This window comes from Perna viridis, chromosome 3 (assembly GCF_037379345.1).
Source record: "Perna viridis isolate PV_CMFRI_1.1 ecotype Kerala chromosome 3, ASM3737934v1, whole genome shotgun sequence".
Lineage (NCBI taxonomy): Eukaryota > Metazoa > Mollusca > Bivalvia > Mytilida > Mytilidae > Perna > Perna viridis.
The window spans coordinates 22,147,165-22,167,353 of NC_142447.1; the positions used below are offsets into that span (position 1 = coordinate 22,147,165).

Genomic DNA, 20,189 nt, shown 5'->3' on the forward strand with positions numbered 1-20,189 from the left:
AAACGTTGAATTCGTAGAGAACACCAAGGGTGGACAAAGTCTTGTCTACAACAACTACCGTTTCCAGATAAAATCACGACATGAAGAGGGAGTCTACTGGCGATGTGCTGTTAGAACTTGTCCAGCAACTATAAACACTCTTAATAAAATTTTGTCCACCTCTACTGTTCTCTATGAATTCTATGTTTAGCTGTGCATTTGCCATTTTGACTGTGATTCAAGTTGACATTTTGACTTTCTATATATACCTCTTTTGAGATGTGTTCACATTGATTTCAACAAGCTGAAGTGGCATATTGCTCATAAGCAAGCCCACTTAGAAAGAAATTGATTAGCAAATGAATGTGGTCAGTTATTAAAAGTTATTATATGACTGCTGGTTTAATTAGTTAAAATAATTAACTTCACTTATTATTTTTATTATTATTTTTTTTTTTAATTCCAATCAAGAATATGTATCTACATGTATATGACTAGATGGTGATAGTGGAGTACTAGAAAAAGACTACAACTTTGTCAAAACACTAATTAATTATTTGTTGTTATAAGAATGTTGGACAACTGGGAATATAGTTTTTTTTTCAAATGTGGGACAAATGGGAATAAACCGCCCGAAAAATATAAATTATCATATCTTTCAAACTATTCACGCCTTTTAAAATTATTTTTATATTCAGGAAGAAGAAGACTTGTTGGTTTTTAGTAAATTTAGAATGATAAATCATAAGCCAAATGAATGCGGTCGATGGAAAAATAAAATAAAATGGAATGTAAATATTTTGCAGCAAAAAGGAGGGAAACATTGACAGAAGATTTTTCAATAACTGTAAAACATTGAAGTTTAAAGAAAAAAAATCAAAGCTTAAAAAACTTTGCTCTTTCATCAGAATTATCAACAAAAAGTTGAATTCTCTGGACTAACATAGCCATACATATCTTCTCAATGTATTTAATTGTATAATTGTATTTTTATCTGTTTTTTTTTTATTGTTCTTGACCCTTTACAGTAATTCTCGGGAAGACGGTGCGTGCTGCATTCTTGGTAGCTGTCTCGTAGTCTATGAAAAGGGTGTCTGGTTGAAGTTGTAGTTGTTGAGCAACGAATCTGACATGGCTGAATATGCGGGTGTATATGGTCTCATCTTTTGCTGGAAGCAGAGGGAAGACTAGTGGGTACATGGATCCATCGACCATGGCGTGGATTATGTAAAGCTGGTGGAAGAGAGATGGACATGAGTAAAAAGTTCCTTGAAGGTTTGTCATACTTGAATTTAATGACTTAGAAAAGAAAACAGCTTCATTTTTATAATAATATTTGGTGAGAAATGTTCAACATTGACATTAATTGCAGCTTGGGTAAGCTGCAACTCTTTTACTTCAAATGATTAAATCAGAATACTGTAACTTAGATGCAGACTACATATTAGTAACTGTCAGTAATTAAGCTTGGTAACTAAAGTTATAATTTGGAAAAAAAAATGGATAATTAATAAACTGCAATAATGATGCAACATAAATATAAGAAGATAAATGCAAAAATATCATGTTTTTCATAAATTGTATTAAGCATAACAATAACAAGTAAAAAAAGAGATTCTAATACAGGTCATTTTGTGTGGTTTTTTTTTTACACTTGTTTTGTCGAAGTATTAAAATTAATTTTTTTCATGTTTAACTTCTAAGAATGAAAATATTTGTGTGAAACACTTGTATTTTTGTACCTTTTCAATGAAATTAATCAAAGTCATACATAAACTTTATTATACTTTTACATATTTTAACTGTGATATACAGGTAAATTACAGGTAAAATTTTATCAATAATTCAGAAATAAACTATAATTGCTAAAACAACAAATCCTCCCATGTTTATTTAGGTATGTTATTAAGAGTGGGAGAAACAGGACGACACCATATAGATAGGTCACTGAAAATAACTTTATGACAATATATTGAAACACTTAAACAAGCAAATCCAACATTTTTTTCCTGTAAAAAAGGTTTTCTAAAATATCAGGCACTTTATAGATGTATTAACTTTTAATGAAAAATCTTGCTCTAACTGTGTTTAGGCTTACTATCTTCTGGCCAATACCACACTACACAGGTTTTTCATCATAGATGTATCATTGGGTTTAATTATTATGTTTAAGAAGTTAGTGATTTGGACTGAAATTTGCTTATAAAGAACCAATCACTAAAATCTGCAGAAAATTCAACGTTCGTATAAATTTCCATTCCCCCTCTTTTTGACCTCTTTTATTCAAAACCTTTTTTATCCTTTCATCCTGTAAGCATACACGAACTTAGCGATTTAGTCTAAATTAAATGTCAAAAATAAATTACCCTCTCAAATTCTTCACTAATGGATCCATTACCCTCATCATTTGGCTTAAACTGTGCAGGCTAACCATCTTTCATAGGTCTTCTTCCTTTCATACAAAAACCTCTTGGACTTCATCACATTCGAACCAAACTTTATTCTATACCGCTCACTCTACTACACTCCCATTAAAAACAAGTCTTGACATACCTGTTTCTGAACCTACCTCATCTCTATACAGACTTCTTGTCATCATTTTGGATATTGGTTTCCACAGACTCGTTAAACCATTTTGTGTAAATAAGTCGAGATGAAAAAAAAAAGATCATTTCTTCCACTACCGTTTGTCAACAAAGGTATAGATGCAATTAGTTTGGCTAACATTCTCCATCACAAAAACGTCCGTTACAAAATTCCCCGAATATTTCAAGGATAAATCAATACCGATTATTTCATATTCCTATACTTCATCCATTGCATCTAAAATTTTCAATTATTAAAGGCTATTGCAGAACCCAAAGATTGAGGACTTCAAGGCTAATCCACCTGACTGTTCTAGCAAAAACTACATTCAAATATGGTCCTTCCGGTCACGTCGTTACGGGAGATTTAACCATTGTCGAAAACGAATCTTTTCGTAATGTCCTTTCTAAAGGTCCCAAGTACAGTGAACCACGCTTCATAAATCGGAGTTATAACTTAAAAGTTCTTATGGGTACAGAGGAGGACTACGCAAGAGAATGGATAAAACGAGAAGAAGACGACACTGATTCTCTGTCAGAGTGGATTAAGGCCGTGAGGTCTTTAATTTTGAAACGAATGACAGTTTTAAGTAGGTCAATGATTGCCAATGTAATATCAGTTTCAAAGACCCCGATGTAGCAAAAACATTCTCTACTTTTCATGACAGATATGCTGTGGTTCTAGCAGACAAACCCCAAAAACAACATTGTTTTGTCTGCAAAACATATTACATCCAATGTTTATTATCAGAGGTAGACGTAGAAAATAATAGCATTGATAAGACCTATACTACCACTACACTCTCAAAAGAAGAGATAGTGGATAAGCATAAATATGTGCTATCCTCATTTGATCTCTCTACCAAAGACGATGATTGTGATTTACCGTCTATGTACTGGATTCCTAAACTCCACAAGAATAAATACAAACAACGTTCCATAGCTGGATCTGCAAAATGTACCACCATACCTCTTTCAAAACTTTTAACTTCTATACTCACAGCTGTTAAAGAGGGTCACCAATCTTATACCACAGAACTTGTTACTCCCGTAGTGGTATTGATTTAATGTGGATCCTGAAAAATTCGAAAGATCTTTTGGAGACCCTCAATTGAAGATTATTATCAGAATAAAATAGCATTAAAACCTATGATTTTTCAACACTGTATACCTGTATACTTCTATTCCTCATACTCAGTTAAAATCCCGACTCAAAAACAAAAAAGATGGTACACCTAAATATAATTATATAGATCTCGATAAAGATTCCTCATACTTTGTAAAAAGTAATTCTAAATCATCTTCCAAATATACAGAAGATGTTTTCAAAATGCTGGAATTTTTTATCGACAACATATTTGTCCGGTGTGGTGGACGCGTTTTTCAACAAATTATCCACATTCCAATGGGTACAAATTGTGCTCCTCTACTTGCTGACCTATTCCTACACCTTATGAGGCTGACTTTATAGCTGATCTGATCCGAAAGAAAGAATATCGTTTGGCTAGATCCTTTAATCCCAGTTTCCGCTATATAGATGACGTACTATCGTTTAACAATCCTAGATTCGGGGACTTGATACATCGCACTACCCCAAAGAACTTGATTTAAAAGATACTACAGACACTGCGAAGTCAGCCTCATGTCTTCACCTACACTTAGAGATCGATGGTAAAGGAAAACTACTGACCATACTTTACGACAAACATGATGACTTTTCATTCAGAGTTGTCAACTTTCCTTTCATATATATATATATATATATATATATATATATATATATATATATATATATATATATATATATATATATATATATATATATATATATAATTAGATTGACATTTTTTTTTGCATTTATCATTATATACAGTCAGTGTTATAGAAAATGTGTGAAGTCCTAGGCGTATATTGGTGGCTATTTTACATTGTGGTTCCTAGAGCATGAAATTATATACGGTCATGAGAGAGTAATCAAGGGAACCAAGGTTATAGTGGTAATCAAAAGAATGTAATCCAGGGACAAAGACCAGACATGGAAAACAGACATACACAACAAAGAACATTATACATACAAAATAACAAAAGAAAATGAGCAGCTCGGACTCCACTAAAAACTGGGAGCATGGACCAGGTGCACCGGAAGGATGAGGGGTAACGAAGAGCATAATTGGTGACATACTTTTAATAACAAATTACATGTTACATGCATCATTGTTATACGTTGTTAGGGTTTTATTTAATATTTAATAAGACGTTTTTTTTTTCTTTTACAACTGCATTTTATTTGTGTAATGATGAGTTTCCAAATGTTTTATGTATATAGACCAACTTAACACTGCACATATTTTTCAGAAATGATAGATTCGAAGGCAAGGTTTTCTTTCAAGTAATACACTCTGTCTTACATTGTAACATTGATTATCGGAATTTATATAGTGCCATCAATGCTACCGATTCAAAATTTATAATTGCCCAGAGGAACAAAAGGCCACACAAAAGAAAAAAATCTTATTAAATATTAAATAAAACCCTAACAACGAATAACAATGATGCATGTAACATGTAATTTGTTATTAAAAAGTATGTCACCAATAATGCGCTTCGTTACCGCTTATCCTTCCGGTGCACCTGGTCCATGCTCCCAGTTTTTATATATAATTATAATTAAGTGAACCTAATTTATTTTCTTTTTATCTTCATGTATACATAATACAGTATCTCAATATATGTTACAAAGTCACAACAGTCTTATTCTTAAAAAGTTTTACTAAAAATAACGCCTTTTCTACTATAGTTTAATTTGAACCTAAAAGTTATTAATTCATTTCGTGGCATAAGAATTTTGTTTCCGACAGCATGACAAATTGGTAAGACACTTCAATCGTTGTAATATTCCCGTGGCTCCGTTTTGTTGAATTGCATACATTTGTGTCCATTCCCTAGCTTGTTCAATGAAATGTACTCTTTCTTGTTGATACCTTTGGATTATGACCGGATCACAATATTCAGAGGGTTGAGGACAGACGAGAACGTCTTGTACAGTTCTAAGGATGTCCAAAACTGACATAATAGGAGACCAGTTAGTCGGCAAGAGAATCTCAAGGTGAACAATGCCAAAAGAGTCGACATTCGGATGAAAAATCTTAGTTTTGAAACATAACAACGGTGGATAATCTGGGTAACCGGATGGAAAGTATAGCTTAAGTGAAAAATTTCCTCCTTCGTATGGCGTGCCCTCTGGTCCCTGAAAAAAGACTCTCCAACGAAACAAATCATCATCTTTGATAGTTATGGCAATTCCTTCTGGTGATTCATTTTTTATATTATTAAGTTCCAGTTGAAGCCTTTCATATGCAGGTCCGTTTAAAATTTCAATTTCTGCAAAATGGTCTTCCAAAGGCTCAGTTTCATCCGCCATCTGTATGATCTTCTGTAGTTCATTTGCAAGTGTTGACCTGCCCCATCACCAGAAGGTTCGGAATACCTGAGAATGCCCAGTGGCACCATGGTTACATCTTCATGACGTCGTGACCCCATCGTTTGTTATAAACGCAGCCGAGACTGAACGCCAAAGCAAGAAACCAACAAAAAAAAAAAAAAAAAAAGGAACGTTGATTTTTTTTGTACAGTCAGTTGTTAAGAAATATTCCGTATCTAATTTAATCGTGAGCTTTTATATGCTTTGATGCGTTATTCACTAAATGAGTCTAAGTACCTACACAATAAACGTCCATTAAATGCTATACGATGTCGTACGGGTTTTTTTTTCACTTGCAAGCAACATATTTTCCCTACATATACTCAACACCGTACCCTTTGAATTTGAATGCATTTTTTATTGTAAAGAGACAGTTTATTAAAGATGTCAACTTAGGGACTGGTCAAAATTTATCGCCACATAGGACCAGAGCAAAAAAAAAAGAGAGATTTGATAAAAGTCACAACCCCATAACCATCTAACTGAATAAAAAAATGATGTCCTGTGCCAACTTGGTAATAAAAAAGTGGATGTCCTATCAGTTTTATGCATTTCAATTTATCCAGAAATGTTTAATCATAGTTCTGTGAATTCTACTTGTTCTATTTAATCTGTTGTGTGTATTGTACACATTACCGTCCGTGCGAGACCCGACAGGGAAGTCAAGGACGTTAAAAAAAACCCTTAGTTTGTATACATTCATTAATACATGGTTTTGCAATTGTGTTTAATATATCTGTGTCTTGTGGACTATTTGTGTTTTATATGTTAATAAACATTTTGAGTTCAAAACACTTGTTTGGACAAACACCTGTGTCCTATTGACTCCCAACAATAGTAATGATCAAAGATTTTAGTAGTGGTCTATTGTAAAAAAAAAATCATTGAAATGATACAAAATAGTGCCTGTCCTACTATGATTGGTGCTGGTTATACCTGGCGATAAATTTTGACCGTCCCTTAATTAAAAGATATTTTAATAGAAGTATTCAGATAAAAGGAAATAATATTTATTGGAACCTTTTATATATTTATACAACATATGTTTCTCTTAGTAATTTTAGTCTGCATTGCTCAGTGATCGGGTTGGGACAATAATAACGATGATTTTTTATTTTTTGGTGGTAAATAGTTAAAATTTAAAAATAAATCTTGAATCCAATAGCTAGTGCCTGTGGAGTAGAGCGTGCTTCATTTTGTTTTTATGATAGGCGCATAAGCTTTGGACCCGGTTTTGACCTTTTAAACGTGTTTATTTTCATGAATCTAAATAGCAATTACATTATTAGATGTCTCTCAAAATGATCATGTTCAATATTAGTTAACATGATCCCCTTTGTGCCACCAAGAAACAATGACTGTAAAATCATCTAAATTATCATCGCATGTTTCATCTTTATTCTTTATACAGATGTAAGTGCACTTTAAAAAACCAGAATATTGGTATGTTGCATTCGAATTTTGTCCATTTTTAATTATTTTCACACTCTCCCAGGATTTCATATCAGGGCACGAGTGCCAAATGGTACGAACTAATCAAGAGATTTTGTAAATATTTCTCATTTCTTGTCCCAGTATTTTTAATCCCCATAATCGCAAATAGAATGGCAGCTAACGTTTCCGATATCGACGTACTATTTGACGAAAATTCCAATGAAAGACCGCATTGCTCACATGGTAAACTTTACCCTTACAACAAACAAAGATATCAACGACGTCATCTAAACTTTTGGCAAAGGGACAGGGCCACAATTTCCTATTTTTTTCGGGCATATTGAACCCGTCGGAGACGAAGTTATAAGTAAAAGCAGGGGCGGGTCCAGTTGAGGGCGTAATGGGCGTATTTCCCCTCTTTTTTAAAGAATTAAAAATTGTAGCAATCTGCTAATATTGTATTGAATATGGCAATTTATCATATTCATTTATATAGGTGAAAAGAGATACACTCCACATTCAATGCATCCGTGACAATGTATGAGGCATTGATAGTGTTTTCAGAAACCATAAGCTCCATTATGTGACTTTTGTGGGAGAAAAAGACTATTACAGACTGCTTATGATCTTCTGTCTCAAATAACAGACAGTACATTTATAATGTGCTTCCATACAATACACCACTTGGTTATGTAAGTGGAGTAAGTGCTAAGCTTAAATGTTCATCATGAGATGTTGTTAAAGGTTATGAGATGATTAGAGATGTGAAACAGGTTATTGAAGAAACCTGTAAAAATGAACAAGAGTTTGACTTAATTTACAATAAAGCATCAGACTTGGGAGTATTGGTGTGCTAAAGATGCCTGGTTGTGACATAATTTAAACAGGTTGTTTACTTACCTTATCATGAAAGTTTTTTTCCTACATGCTTTGACAAGTGTCATGTCAAGCTCTACTGAAAGAGTTAACTCGTCATGTATTGAATTATAAGTGATAAACTATACCTGTTTTTGTTTTTAGGTCCAACATTACTATTCTCTAGATATAACAAAGATGGAAACAACCAGCCATTTTATGCTTGTTCAGCATTCAGGGATCGAAAAGAATGTAATTTCTTTCAATACAAGGATGAAAAGTTGTCTGAAGCAAAATCTGAAGCACGAGAAACTATTCAGAGAGAAAATAATTTGGCCTATAAAAAACTCATGAAAAGGTAACTTTCAAATCCAATAGATTGCTTACATTATACAGGCTACTTTACTCTCAATAAATTCTGGAACTATAGGAAGTTTTACTTTCAATACCTTCTCGTGCTTCTGGAACTACTAGTAACCTTATCCTATACCCTCAATACCATCTGAAACTTTAGGTAATTTTTTTGTGAATGTATTGTTGAGCTTAATTACAGGTAACTTTGGCTGTGAATGCCCTTTGAAGCTATTAATTATAATTTCTTTTAATTTCTAATATGGAGGTATAGGTAACTACTATATTTGTTAGTGACAAATCTATACTTCCTGTCTGACCCAACCCTTACCCTTCTCCCTTACAGAGAAAGTTTTTTAAGATTTATAATAAGACTTCTACTTCAGGTAAGTAAAAGTGACCTTTTTTTTGGAGATTGTATAAGGGGAGATAAGTCGAAAGTAGTTCTTAATAATAGTAATGGGCAAATGTTTAAAAAAATCTAATTACAGATTTTTCACAGACAAGGTTATTTCTCAAAAAAAAAAAAAAACTTATTCTGTTTGCCTGCTTTACTTACTGTTATTGTTTGAGAAACATGCATTCAGGATACTTAATTGATCAATGTTTACTTCATAAAGTAGATTCATCTGATCTTAGCACTACAATGCTAATGTGCCAAGTTGTCTGAGTTTTTTTTCACTGTTTTGGAAAAGAACATACCTGATATAAATGTTATATTCCTGATTTAATTTGCCATGTGAGATTATGTTGAACCAAAAAGAGTAGTTTTAATGTCATTTTGTGTCATGCCACATTTCATGTTTTTGTCAGATGTCATAAGCTACGTAAATTGAAGGCTGCTGCAAGGGTGTTCTGTAAAACCTGTGGCCAGTTCTTGTTGCCCGAGGAGGGAGCAGACCACAGTAAACACAGTACAACTTCTCCAGTTGAAAATAGCATCTTTCAGAAGCCATCAAAGTTATTCAGCCCACTGGATAATAACAAAACATATGCAGTAGGTATCTTTCTGTTACTCAGCCTTGAATTGTTAGATATGAGTAAAAAATGTTAACCAGATCTATGATACTTTTTGTCAGATTTAATATATTACATTAACTTTTTCCTATTATTAAGAGATTTCTAGGTGCAAAAGCATCCAAAAAGTGTTTTAAGCTGAGATGTTATCGTCTTGTTTCTTGAGATTTTCTTAGAAAAGTGCCAATTTTCAGGTCAAAATGTATGGAAAAATAAGCCATTATATAAAAAATAGGATTACTAGTACCTGTATCTAACAAGTCATGTAATGAATCAAGATATATCTCTCACACCACTATCTTTTGTGAGATACACAACATGTATGTATATCAATATTGCTTTATACTTTAGTGGTACTGCTTCATTTGCAATATATATGATTGGTATTTATGTAGATATTGTTAGACATAAGGGGCAATGACAATCAATTGTACCTGAATAATGGTACTTTTTGTATTTCAATTAATATGATTTAGGCACATTCTACAACTGAGCATCACACTTACCGGTAAATGCATTTTTCTTACATTTGTTAAGTCATTGAAAAAATAAGGATGATTGCTGAAAGGGGCAATATAGGATAGGTAAACAGTTGTCCATTAAAAAAAAAATAAGCAGACCGGATCAATATACTGTAAATATTTTTTACAATTCTTTCCTTTCGATGCAATGCTCGATATTAAGAAATACTTCAAATGTTTGTCAATGGAAAGACCTTCACTTATTTAAAAAAAAATAATTGGTGAAACTTCCACAAAAAGTGACATTAACAATATCATAACTAAGGATACCCATCTAGAATATAAATGGTATTAAATTGGCAAATAGTTTATTTCATACTTTTGTAGCAATACCTTTTCTCAGAGTCTGCAGTTCAGTTTACAATCAATCTTTTAAAGAAACAAGGCATTACACATGTACTGTGTATAGGTGCTCCAAGGTAAACTTCTTTAATGGAAGAAAATGTGTAGAAAATGCAGAAAAGTAAATTAAGATGTAGTGAAAATGTTCATAAGACAATCACCAGTCATATCCAAATAAAAACAAACAACAGGTGACTTAAAATGGCAAACAGCTCACACTACACAAATCTTATCAGCGCCTATAAAAGGTTTTCTAAAGTTATACAAAACTGACATAAGTCATTGCAGAAAATAGAAAAACAACATGAAGAATCCAAACTACTATTTAAATGCTACTTTTATATAAAAAATTTATCTCTGTACAGAAGGATAATGTATGAATTTCAATAACTTACTTGTATGGCTCATTCTTCCGGAACAAAGCTTGGTCACATAATTAGTTAACATGATTAAAAAGTTATTATTTATTTTGTGTGTATATATTTCTAATATAACATGCTTCATAACTCTTTAGACTACAACCATGGTAAAAAAGTGATAAACACATGACCAACATTTTGTACAACTTATAGGCTGAGTCTTTCCAAAAATATAAAAGAAAACTAGACCTATTAGAATAAAAATAAATCACTAAAACTCCATTTAATATTGTTTTACCACAGGTTGGCATTTATGTTGTTTTTAACTCCCTTGCTTTCGCTTGGGTAAAACAATGCGACATAAATGGCCACCCTGTGGTAAAACAATGATAAAATGGAGTTTTTATGATCCTATATAATGTATATTACTGGTATATATTTTGTTTTTGTTTGTTCATATGAAGAACCATAAGATACATTCATAGTACCAGTACATGATTTTCTTTTCATTACAGAATACATGAAGCTATTCTATGTGACCACAGAGGGGAATTAGAGTCTTTGTTGTTGGATCTAGATCATAGATATGTATGCATTGTCAATTAATAAGTATACTGGTCAAGGAGTAGTTCGCGCCGGCAAGTAATTCTTTCCTCCTGATTTTCAGTCCTCTCCTGTGAAACAAGTTCGTGCCAAAAATTTAAGAAAAAATCATCAAACAGATTGCGGATATTTTGCTCTCAAAAATGAGCTATCATACAAACATTTGGTGGGCAGATTGGCGAGAATTGCTTCTGTCTTGAAAATGGCGAGATCAACTCTCTTACCAGTACATATTTCTCATTTATGAACTTTTAACTACTTTTTTAGGCTTCATGTACGTGGAATATCCTTTGCATCACCTGGTCATATTAACCAATGAATAAGGAAGACTGTTACACCATATGTAATATTAAAACTTATTTTGAAGACATTTTTGCAGGATGCAAAAAGATGCATTTTTATTTTGTTTATGAAGTTCTATGCATTGTATGTTTTGTATGTTAGTATCTATTCAGTGGTGTATCAGGATGGCTTGAACTGAAGTTTATTTTATGGGTTACACCATTATTGAACATGTTATATGTGTAATAAATGTTCATTATGATATAAACTTACAAAAATCATTTCCTGTTACCTTACTGGTAATTGCAAAGTGAATTGTCAGCTTTCAATACTACAAATGTTTGAGATTTTAGTGTGATAAAGGTAAAGAGTATAAGGCAATCTCTGGTTTTATTGATGTTCTACTACCTACAAGAGTATACAAAATGCCCACAGTATCTGTATTTTAATATGTAAATAGGCTAGTCGCATTAATCTCATTAACATATTTGCATTTTAACCTACCAATACTGTGGGCATGTTTACACCTGTAGGTAGTAGCAAGCTGACCAAACCAGAAAAAAGTTGTACATTCTGTGACAATTGTTTTTGTTGACTTTTGATCAATCAATTACATATATAATATTAAGGACATTTGCGGTAAAAACAACATTGGTTCATAGTGATGAAAATTTAAGTTTTTATGGAAGAAAGGAAGAAGTGGAAAAATTTCCTTGTTGTCTTTTGCAAAGATGTGCATCAGTGAAAACAATAAAACAACTCTCATTTTAAGTATTTCAACCCCTTTTTTCTATCATTTGATGTAGATGTTTTACTACATGTATTGATGTTTTTATTGCAGTTACAAGTATACCCTCCAGAGCTGTTTTGCCACTACAATATGTTTAACCATCATTTCTTCAATGGTACCGAAAGTCAAGAGAAATTTTCTGAATTCTTAACTGAAAAAGAAAATAAGCATGTTGCTATAGTAACAGACCCACCTTTTGGGGGATTGGTGGAAGTATTAGCTTCAACTTTGAATAGAATTTTTGATGAATGGAAACAGTTGATGATAAGTAATGGTAATGTCCTGAAATGCATGCATCTTACAGATTCTTAAGTGTCAGTCTCTGTAAGAATCAGGCAGTGGGTGAAACATGGTATGAAAAACCCATCATTTTAATAGAGTAATTTGACTATTTGCACCTTCAGAATCAAGGAAAAAAGACAATATTTTCCATATGATGTTAGTGCACTGAGTTATAATTTCATTGAAATGCACTGAAAATGAACATTTCAAGGGCAAATAACTCGGTCAAAAACCAATATTCTATAGAAAAATTTCTGTGCAAAGCCAGTGATGCAGAGATCAAATAATGGTCTTTTAAAATAGAAAAAATATCCTTGAGTGATAATACATTGTCAGATTGGTGGGGTTTTGACATGCATGTTTCTGATTTTTCCCATTTTACCTGATTCTTACAAACACTTACAATTAATTATGTTTTATTTCTGTTTATCCTTCTATTTATTTTTATATATACTCGGGTCTCACCGTATCACAGTAGTTAATTGTTTTTTCTTCAATGAGTTAACAAAAAAGTTGAATTGATTGAAATCTAGAGGTATAACAGTCATCATACAGAAGAGCATTTTCTTTCTCTTTCAAAACAAAAAATCAGTGATCAGTTACATTGGTGTGTGTCTTCAAACGGGTCCTTTCCTGTATTAATGCATGAACAATTTTCACCATGAAATTAATCTGTCCTGTTAGTACTAATATAATCAAAAGATAAAACAGACTCCATCTAAAAATTTTAGAAGTATCAGTGAAGTACAATAACAATCCACTGATGAATCTCACAAAAGGTCTTGAACTTAAACATGGTATCTGGTCTGCACAATTCTTTCGTATAAGTAGTCCAAAAAAGAAATCCAGTTGATAATCTGGAAAGTGGATTTCTTTTTTGTCTGAAGTTATTAGGAAATCTAATCTTTCATTTAATTGAACTTATTTTCCTGATACAGCATCTATAACACTCAACAATTTGTTGCAAATTAAAAGGTGAGGTAAATTTATGTGCTTCAAAAGATGTGTTAAAGAGGTAGACCAGGGTAAGGGACACAACCCTAACAAATCATTGGAATGTTTGTATTCACCATTTTACTACAGTCTCATGTAAGCATCAAAGTAACTTGGACTGACTTCATTCTGTTTCAGAAGAAAAGCTTGAAAGGCTTTGGGGATATTGAATATAATACAAACATATAACTGATTTCAAGAGTTATTCCTTTACCCTAGGTCTACCTCCTTAAGTGAAAGTAAAACTGGGTTACAATAGCAATTGATTAAATAATTCAAATTTGCATTATGGAATTTTCTTTGCTGTTATTACATTTTCTCAAATTTGTAAAAAAAAAAACAAACAAACAAACAAAATTGCATTTAGCTCTAAACGAGTCAAGTTGCAAGAATAAAGATGTACAAAAATTATCAAAATTTAGAGTATAACATTTTTGCTTGTATCTACTATACTTGTTCTTCTTTTGTTTCAGAATCAGAAGGAAAGCAGTTACCAGTGTTGTGGTTCTTCCCATATTTTATGGAGAAGAGAATTGTGGAATGTCTTCCTCATTTTAAAATGCTAGATTACAAGGTTGGCCATTTCTACTTTATTAATTGTTACATTTATATGTGTTTGTATATTAAGAAATGATAGGAAATGACTATTGTTTGCAGTTCTTATGCAATGAAGAGGTACACAGTCAGTTAAATCTATATTTGTCTGTAAATTCCCACAAACCACATGTAATAAAGCCCCTCTACTGACTAGGAACAATTTAATTGATTTGATTTTTCTTAAAAAATGATGTTGGCCATGAGAACAACTGATAAGGTTAAATCACACAAGTACTTGTTAATATGCAGTTCCATCTTGTGTACAGCTAATAGATCCCTAGGCAGGCTTATTCAGTACTTCTGTGAGGTAAATGCAGCACTTTTCTGTAAAGAAATTAACAGTTTTCAGCCAATTTTTGTGGGGAAGTGCATGACTTAGTCTGCTCAAAATAAGCATAAAAGGGGCTTTTCCTGTTTTGGCATATCAGATGAAGGTAATGGTTTTACCATGTAGTGTGTGGAATACCAAAGAAAAGAAAATTAAAAAGAACATTTCATCATGTATTTTTCATTTGTTCTATGTGAAGGTTCTCAGGCCCTCCCATATATCTTTTGAAAGTGTCACATGACCTTTTTTTCTTGCCAAATCAATGAACAACAAATATACCTCCTTCATTACTTTTGGGGGTTTTGTAAAATTTAGAAAGCTATCTCAGCCCTTTTTGGTGGTGTAAATCAAAACTTAAAAAAATGTTACACTCCCTTATCATTTTATATGAAGAAAAGGTTTGAGATTCTTAACTACATTGCGTAATATCAAACATTTAATTTCAGGTTGACTATGATAACCATGCATTGTTCAGAGGAGATGTAAAGAAATATGGAAGTCCTGTCAGAATATTTACAAACATTCCTCCATTAAAAATTATACTACCTCCTGAGAAGGGGTACTGGTGGGTATATCCATTTATTTTAACATATTTACTTTTTGAAAAATTAACTGCTCTATGTCTGTCTGTCTGTCTGTCTGTCTCCATTTTATTGTTGTATGATGATAAGATACTTCAAATTAAAATTTCTGTTTAATGGATGTTTTTGACTGTGCATGTTACTGATCTCATTGCTTGTTACAGTATAAGATATGTGATTAAGATGTAAGGCTGTGTATTGAAAAACTGATCTTGTCATACTTGCTAAGGCTACAAACCACTAATTCAGATTCCTATTACTCTCTATGTTAATTTGCTCATTTTCAGGGGGTCCTTAGTAGTTTACCTCAAGTTTATCTAAACAAAACCATATACATTGTATCACCTGAAACATACACATGTACGGCTATGTCACTCAAAATTTCACAAGGGGTTACTACCTTGCAGTGCAGCACTGACACTGGGAACTCATCTACCTTAAAAATACCCCGGGGAATCCTAAACATTCTTTATTTAGACCATCTTTATTTATAGTTCCACCAGATTAGTTTATTTAAGTCTCAGGCAGCATACCTTGGGCTCAAAATTATCAGAATAAAATTCCATTTTTGAAAAAAGTTCATCCATTTAAAAGTATTGTCAACTTTTTTTATAATGGCATACTGAAGGGACTACTTTGTACCTTGGCGTAGGACTTTCTTTGTGTACGCTTCAAATTGACGATGCAATTGTTGGTCTGTAATCTGCTAACATGATAAAAGTTGAAGAATTCGTTTTTCTCTTATTTAAACCATTTTATGCAGTTTTTAATGAAAATTAATTTGTTTAATGTTTTTGGAGAAAATTATTGTAAAAATACCATGGATTTAGATACAAAAGATTAGACATAATGGTATATTATGATCATTATAGGTTCTGTAAAGTATGTGATCGATATTCTGGTGCAGAGAATGTTCACTGTCCTGTGTGTGATTCTTGTACCTCTAAGGTAAATACTATGAGTAAATATTGTGTACAGTATGATTTTAGGCCAAATAAAAAAAAATTATGTGTGGGTCTGATTTTAGGCCAAATAAACAAAATATGTGTGGTTCTGGTCACCCGACCATACCTAGACATTTTTTTTTTGCCAAATGAAGAAAAAGTCAAATAAATACCAGCCAACTGACCTGAATTTCTACTCACGTACAGTTTTTAAACACTCAAAGCTATCTAGATCATTACTTTGTTTAGGCATTATGGTAGCGGGGTAAATAATAAGGTTTTGAAATACAGTATTTGAGTTCAAGGTGGGATGACAACTACAACGTGTGGAGTTCCATAAAAAATTCTATGAAGTGACCAGAACCACACATATTTTTTTCTTTGGCCTTATTGATGATTTCATTTTCTTATTACCTCACCAACAAAGATGCCAAGGGAAGTAAGGCTTGTAAGTCTTGTGGCCCTGCAATTTAAAGAAAAATAGGTTCCATTCAAAATCATATGAAGGAGTGGTTTTAAAGAGTAATAGCTACAATGTTCTTAACAAAAACTTCTTACACATAATAAGATGATTTTAAACAAATGATATCAATATGAATGCATTTAAAACCTTGGTAAGCTGAATACCAAACCAAAACCAAAAAGGGTTCAGTTAAGACAGATATCACTGTAATATTAGAATAAATAGCTAAGTATTGTGGTACCAGGTAGCAAGCTAGATATAAATTGGTATTGATGCATTGTGCACTAAAAATTTAGATGAGAAATAAATTGAGAATGATAATATAAATCCATATAGTAATTCAACCATCCATCCATCAACCAACCATCCATCCATCCCGCATTCCATACATCAATCTGAACCATCCTTATGTGACATAGAGATACCATAATTAACAAATTCTTAATTACACAAACCAGCACAATTTGGCAAGGACAATTTATACCTATGAATATTGTGCTTTCTAACTAAATGGTAGAAACTTAGTAATTTTTACAGTCCATAAGTTTCAAAGTAATTTTACAGGATGGCAGAACATACAGGCATTGTTTTAAGTGTGACAGATGTGTAAAACCGTCTAAAGTACACTGTGAAAAGTGTAAAGTATGCCAAATAAAGAACCATAAATGTGGACAGTTTAAACTTCAAGGTAAGTCAGCATATCTAAGACTTCAATTAGGGATTTTATAGGCACACAGACCCCAGCATGCTTCTAGCATGAGTATTACTTGCTCACCTTTTTCAACAAAGTACTTGTGTTATAACTAACTGTAATCCAATCACCCATATGTTGTATGTAAAATTAAATTATTTTTACAGATTTTTATACATTTTGGTACAATGATTGTGATTATGAAAGAAATCTAGCCTTTTGCCTATAATCTTTATCTGATTATTCCCATTGGAAAGCTGCAATTTTCAAATTTTGTAATTTGAGGAGTCTGTCAAATGGGAACCCAGGGTGTTGGAAATTTCTCACTGTTCATTGAAGGCCCATAAATTGCCTTTCGCTGTTTTTTTTCACCGATCAGTAGGGTTGTTATTTCTTTGAAACATTCTGTTTCCAGTTTCTGATGTCCTATTCTTTATGTTATTAGGTTGTCATGTTTGTGGTGAACTAGATCATAAAAGAAAGAATTGTCCTAACAAGGGAAGCATGGCTAAAAGGTACATACTATTCAAGTTTATGAATTTAAAGCCATGTAAATTTTTCTTCAAGTTGGTTTGTATGGCCATGATTTTTTTTAACTTCATGCAAATATCTTGTGGTACCCATGTATTACTAAAAATACAAACTGTATAACAATGTTTTGGGGCCAGCTGCAGCCTACCGTGGTATGAGGGTTTCCTCCTCTTTCATTGAAGACCAATGGATGACCTTGGACAGACATTTCCATCCCGGTGGGGTTGTTGTCTCATTGACACTTTCACCATACCTATTCTCATTGTATTTGAATTATTTAAGTAAAGAAGTTATGTTGAATAAGTACTAGCAATTTGTTTTTCTTGCAATGAAGTATAATTACTTCTTGTATATTACTCTTTGTGCTGATGTGACCACTGATTTATTGATTATGACGCTATAGCATACAAATGCTGTTTAATCACCACTGATATATTCGTGCTATAATGGAAGAGGTAGGTATGGAGCTGTAAAACCTAAATTTAACCAATCATTTCATTTGAAATGTCTGTACCAAGTCAAGACTATTGCAGTACATACTACTCAGGTGGTGTAATATCTATTTTGTCAGATTAAATTCAGACTTGACTTCATTATGGTTCAGATTAGTGTTTCATGATTTATATTGTTGTTACCTTTTTTTCATCCATACAGGGTAATTGTTTACTAAATTATCTTTCTGATTTGTTGTAGGAAAGGAAACTTCAAAGATAGTGGACCTCAGAAAAAGAGCAAAATTAGATAATAAATTCTTAACCCATGTGATCAGAGTTATTTATCTGTTGGTTAAATATTGTTTATGTTAATGGAGGATGATCATTATAATACTATGGCAATGCTTTTATAGTCATCTGTGAAACCCAACAAATTCACCAGCATATAACTTAAATCCAAAAGAATAGGTTCCTGCAGAGGTCACCATAAGGTCAGGAGAAACACACCTTCAATCAATCTCTAAAAGGCCCCAACAAGAAAATCAATCTCTAAAAGGCCCCAGCAATAAGAAAATCAATCTCTAAAAGGCCCCAGCAACAAGAAAATCAATCTCTAAAAGGCCCCAGCAACAAGAAAATCAATCTCTAAAAGGCACCAACAACAAGAAAATCAATCTCTAAAAGGCACCAACAACAAGAGCACAGGTAATTAATCCACAGATTGATGACAATACCCAATTATAAAAAACAGTAATGTTAAGACACATTAAATCCAAAGTCTGACTGTGGACAAACACATGAAACCTTCAGTGGGGTTAAACTTAACCATCCCCTTTTAATGGAAGGTTAAAAATGAACTAAAAGGCATGTTAATAGATCCCTGTGAACTTGTACAGCAAGGTCCATACAACAGATGGTTGACTTAATTTTTTGGGTTTATTTCATTATCAGGGGCCAAAAACAAGTATTTTTCTGGTTAAAGGAGACATGACACAAAAATTTATTTTTATAATATTTGGTTGATTTGATTTTTTACACCTAATAAAAAAACAAAATGTCTCTTGTTGTCATTTACGTCGTTTAATTGAAGATAAATTGATTCAAAATCAACCATGGTCCAAGCCATAAGGATTTTAATTAGTCATATGGTCACATGATCGTGTTACTTCATTGGTTCTCAATTCATAGATCGACTGGCTGAAATGCGTGGGGCTTCTGCATATTTTATATGATTTCTACAACTGAGAGGGAAAATATTGAAAGTTTTGATTTGCCAGCAAATATATACTTACATTTGTATCACTTTAAACCACTTTGAGAAGAAAATGATAAACAATGTCTGAAATATTAAATTACATGTATTACATGTATGAAGACTAGACTATCCAGGGTGAGACAACACCACTTCTGATTACATAGAAATATTTCATTATGTTCTGTCATGTAAGATTGAACTTTTACATAAACTAAATTCATATTATAAGATTTAAACCGTTCCGATCTCATTCTTCAATGAAAATATTGATTTCACCCCTTTTTTTACGTAATGTTACTCCTGATAAGTGTACCATGCAGTACCTGGGAGTGTAATATAAAGTCACTGCAAGTACAGGGGATAATATGAACATGTTTATTTTTTGTTTTTGATAATTTTATTTGATTACCCAAAAGAGTTTCGTGCTGAAGCTTTCTCGTGTTCTAAACATTTTTTGCAAAAGTTAAATATTTTAACTGACCTATAAAAAC

At 32.5% G+C, this 20,189-nt stretch overlaps 1 protein-coding gene across 1 annotated transcript; it reads left to right on the plus strand.

Moving 5' to 3' along the window:
• The first annotated feature begins 7,600 nt into the window (after nucleotides 1–7,600).
• LOC148621446 (rRNA N(6)-adenosine-methyltransferase ZCCHC4-like) lies at nucleotides 7,601–18,774 on the plus strand. Its single transcript, XM_088575851.1, has 12 exons — nucleotides 7,601–7,722; nucleotides 8,500–8,692; nucleotides 9,499–9,682; nucleotides 10,551–10,642; nucleotides 11,440–11,512; nucleotides 12,651–12,873; nucleotides 14,348–14,448; nucleotides 15,246–15,364; nucleotides 16,253–16,328; nucleotides 17,352–17,475; nucleotides 17,924–17,993; nucleotides 18,703–18,774. Exons 1-12 carry the CDS (start codon nucleotides 7,650–7,652, stop codon nucleotides 18,752–18,754), a joined length of 1,380 nt encoding a protein of 459 aa, XP_088431977.1. The 5' UTR covers nucleotides 7,601–7,649; the 3' UTR covers nucleotides 18,755–18,774.
• The last annotated feature ends 1,415 nt before the right edge of the window (nucleotides 18,775–20,189 follow it).

What these genes read in the sequence shown, in the direction of transcription:
- LOC148621446 (XM_088575851.1), top strand. Translation starts at nt 7,650, where the DNA reads ATGGCAGCTAACGTTTCCGATATCGACGTACTATTTGACGAAAATTCC. An exon ending in CTGTGTATAGGTGCTCCAAG is followed by an intron (nt 10,643 to 11,439) that starts GTAAACTTCTTT and finishes TTTTCATTACAG; the next exon opens with AATACATGAAGCTATTCTAT. An exon ending in GTGATTCTTGTACCTCTAAG is followed by an intron (nt 16,329 to 17,351) that starts GTAAATACTATG and finishes GTAATTTTACAG; the next exon opens with GATGGCAGAACATACAGGCA.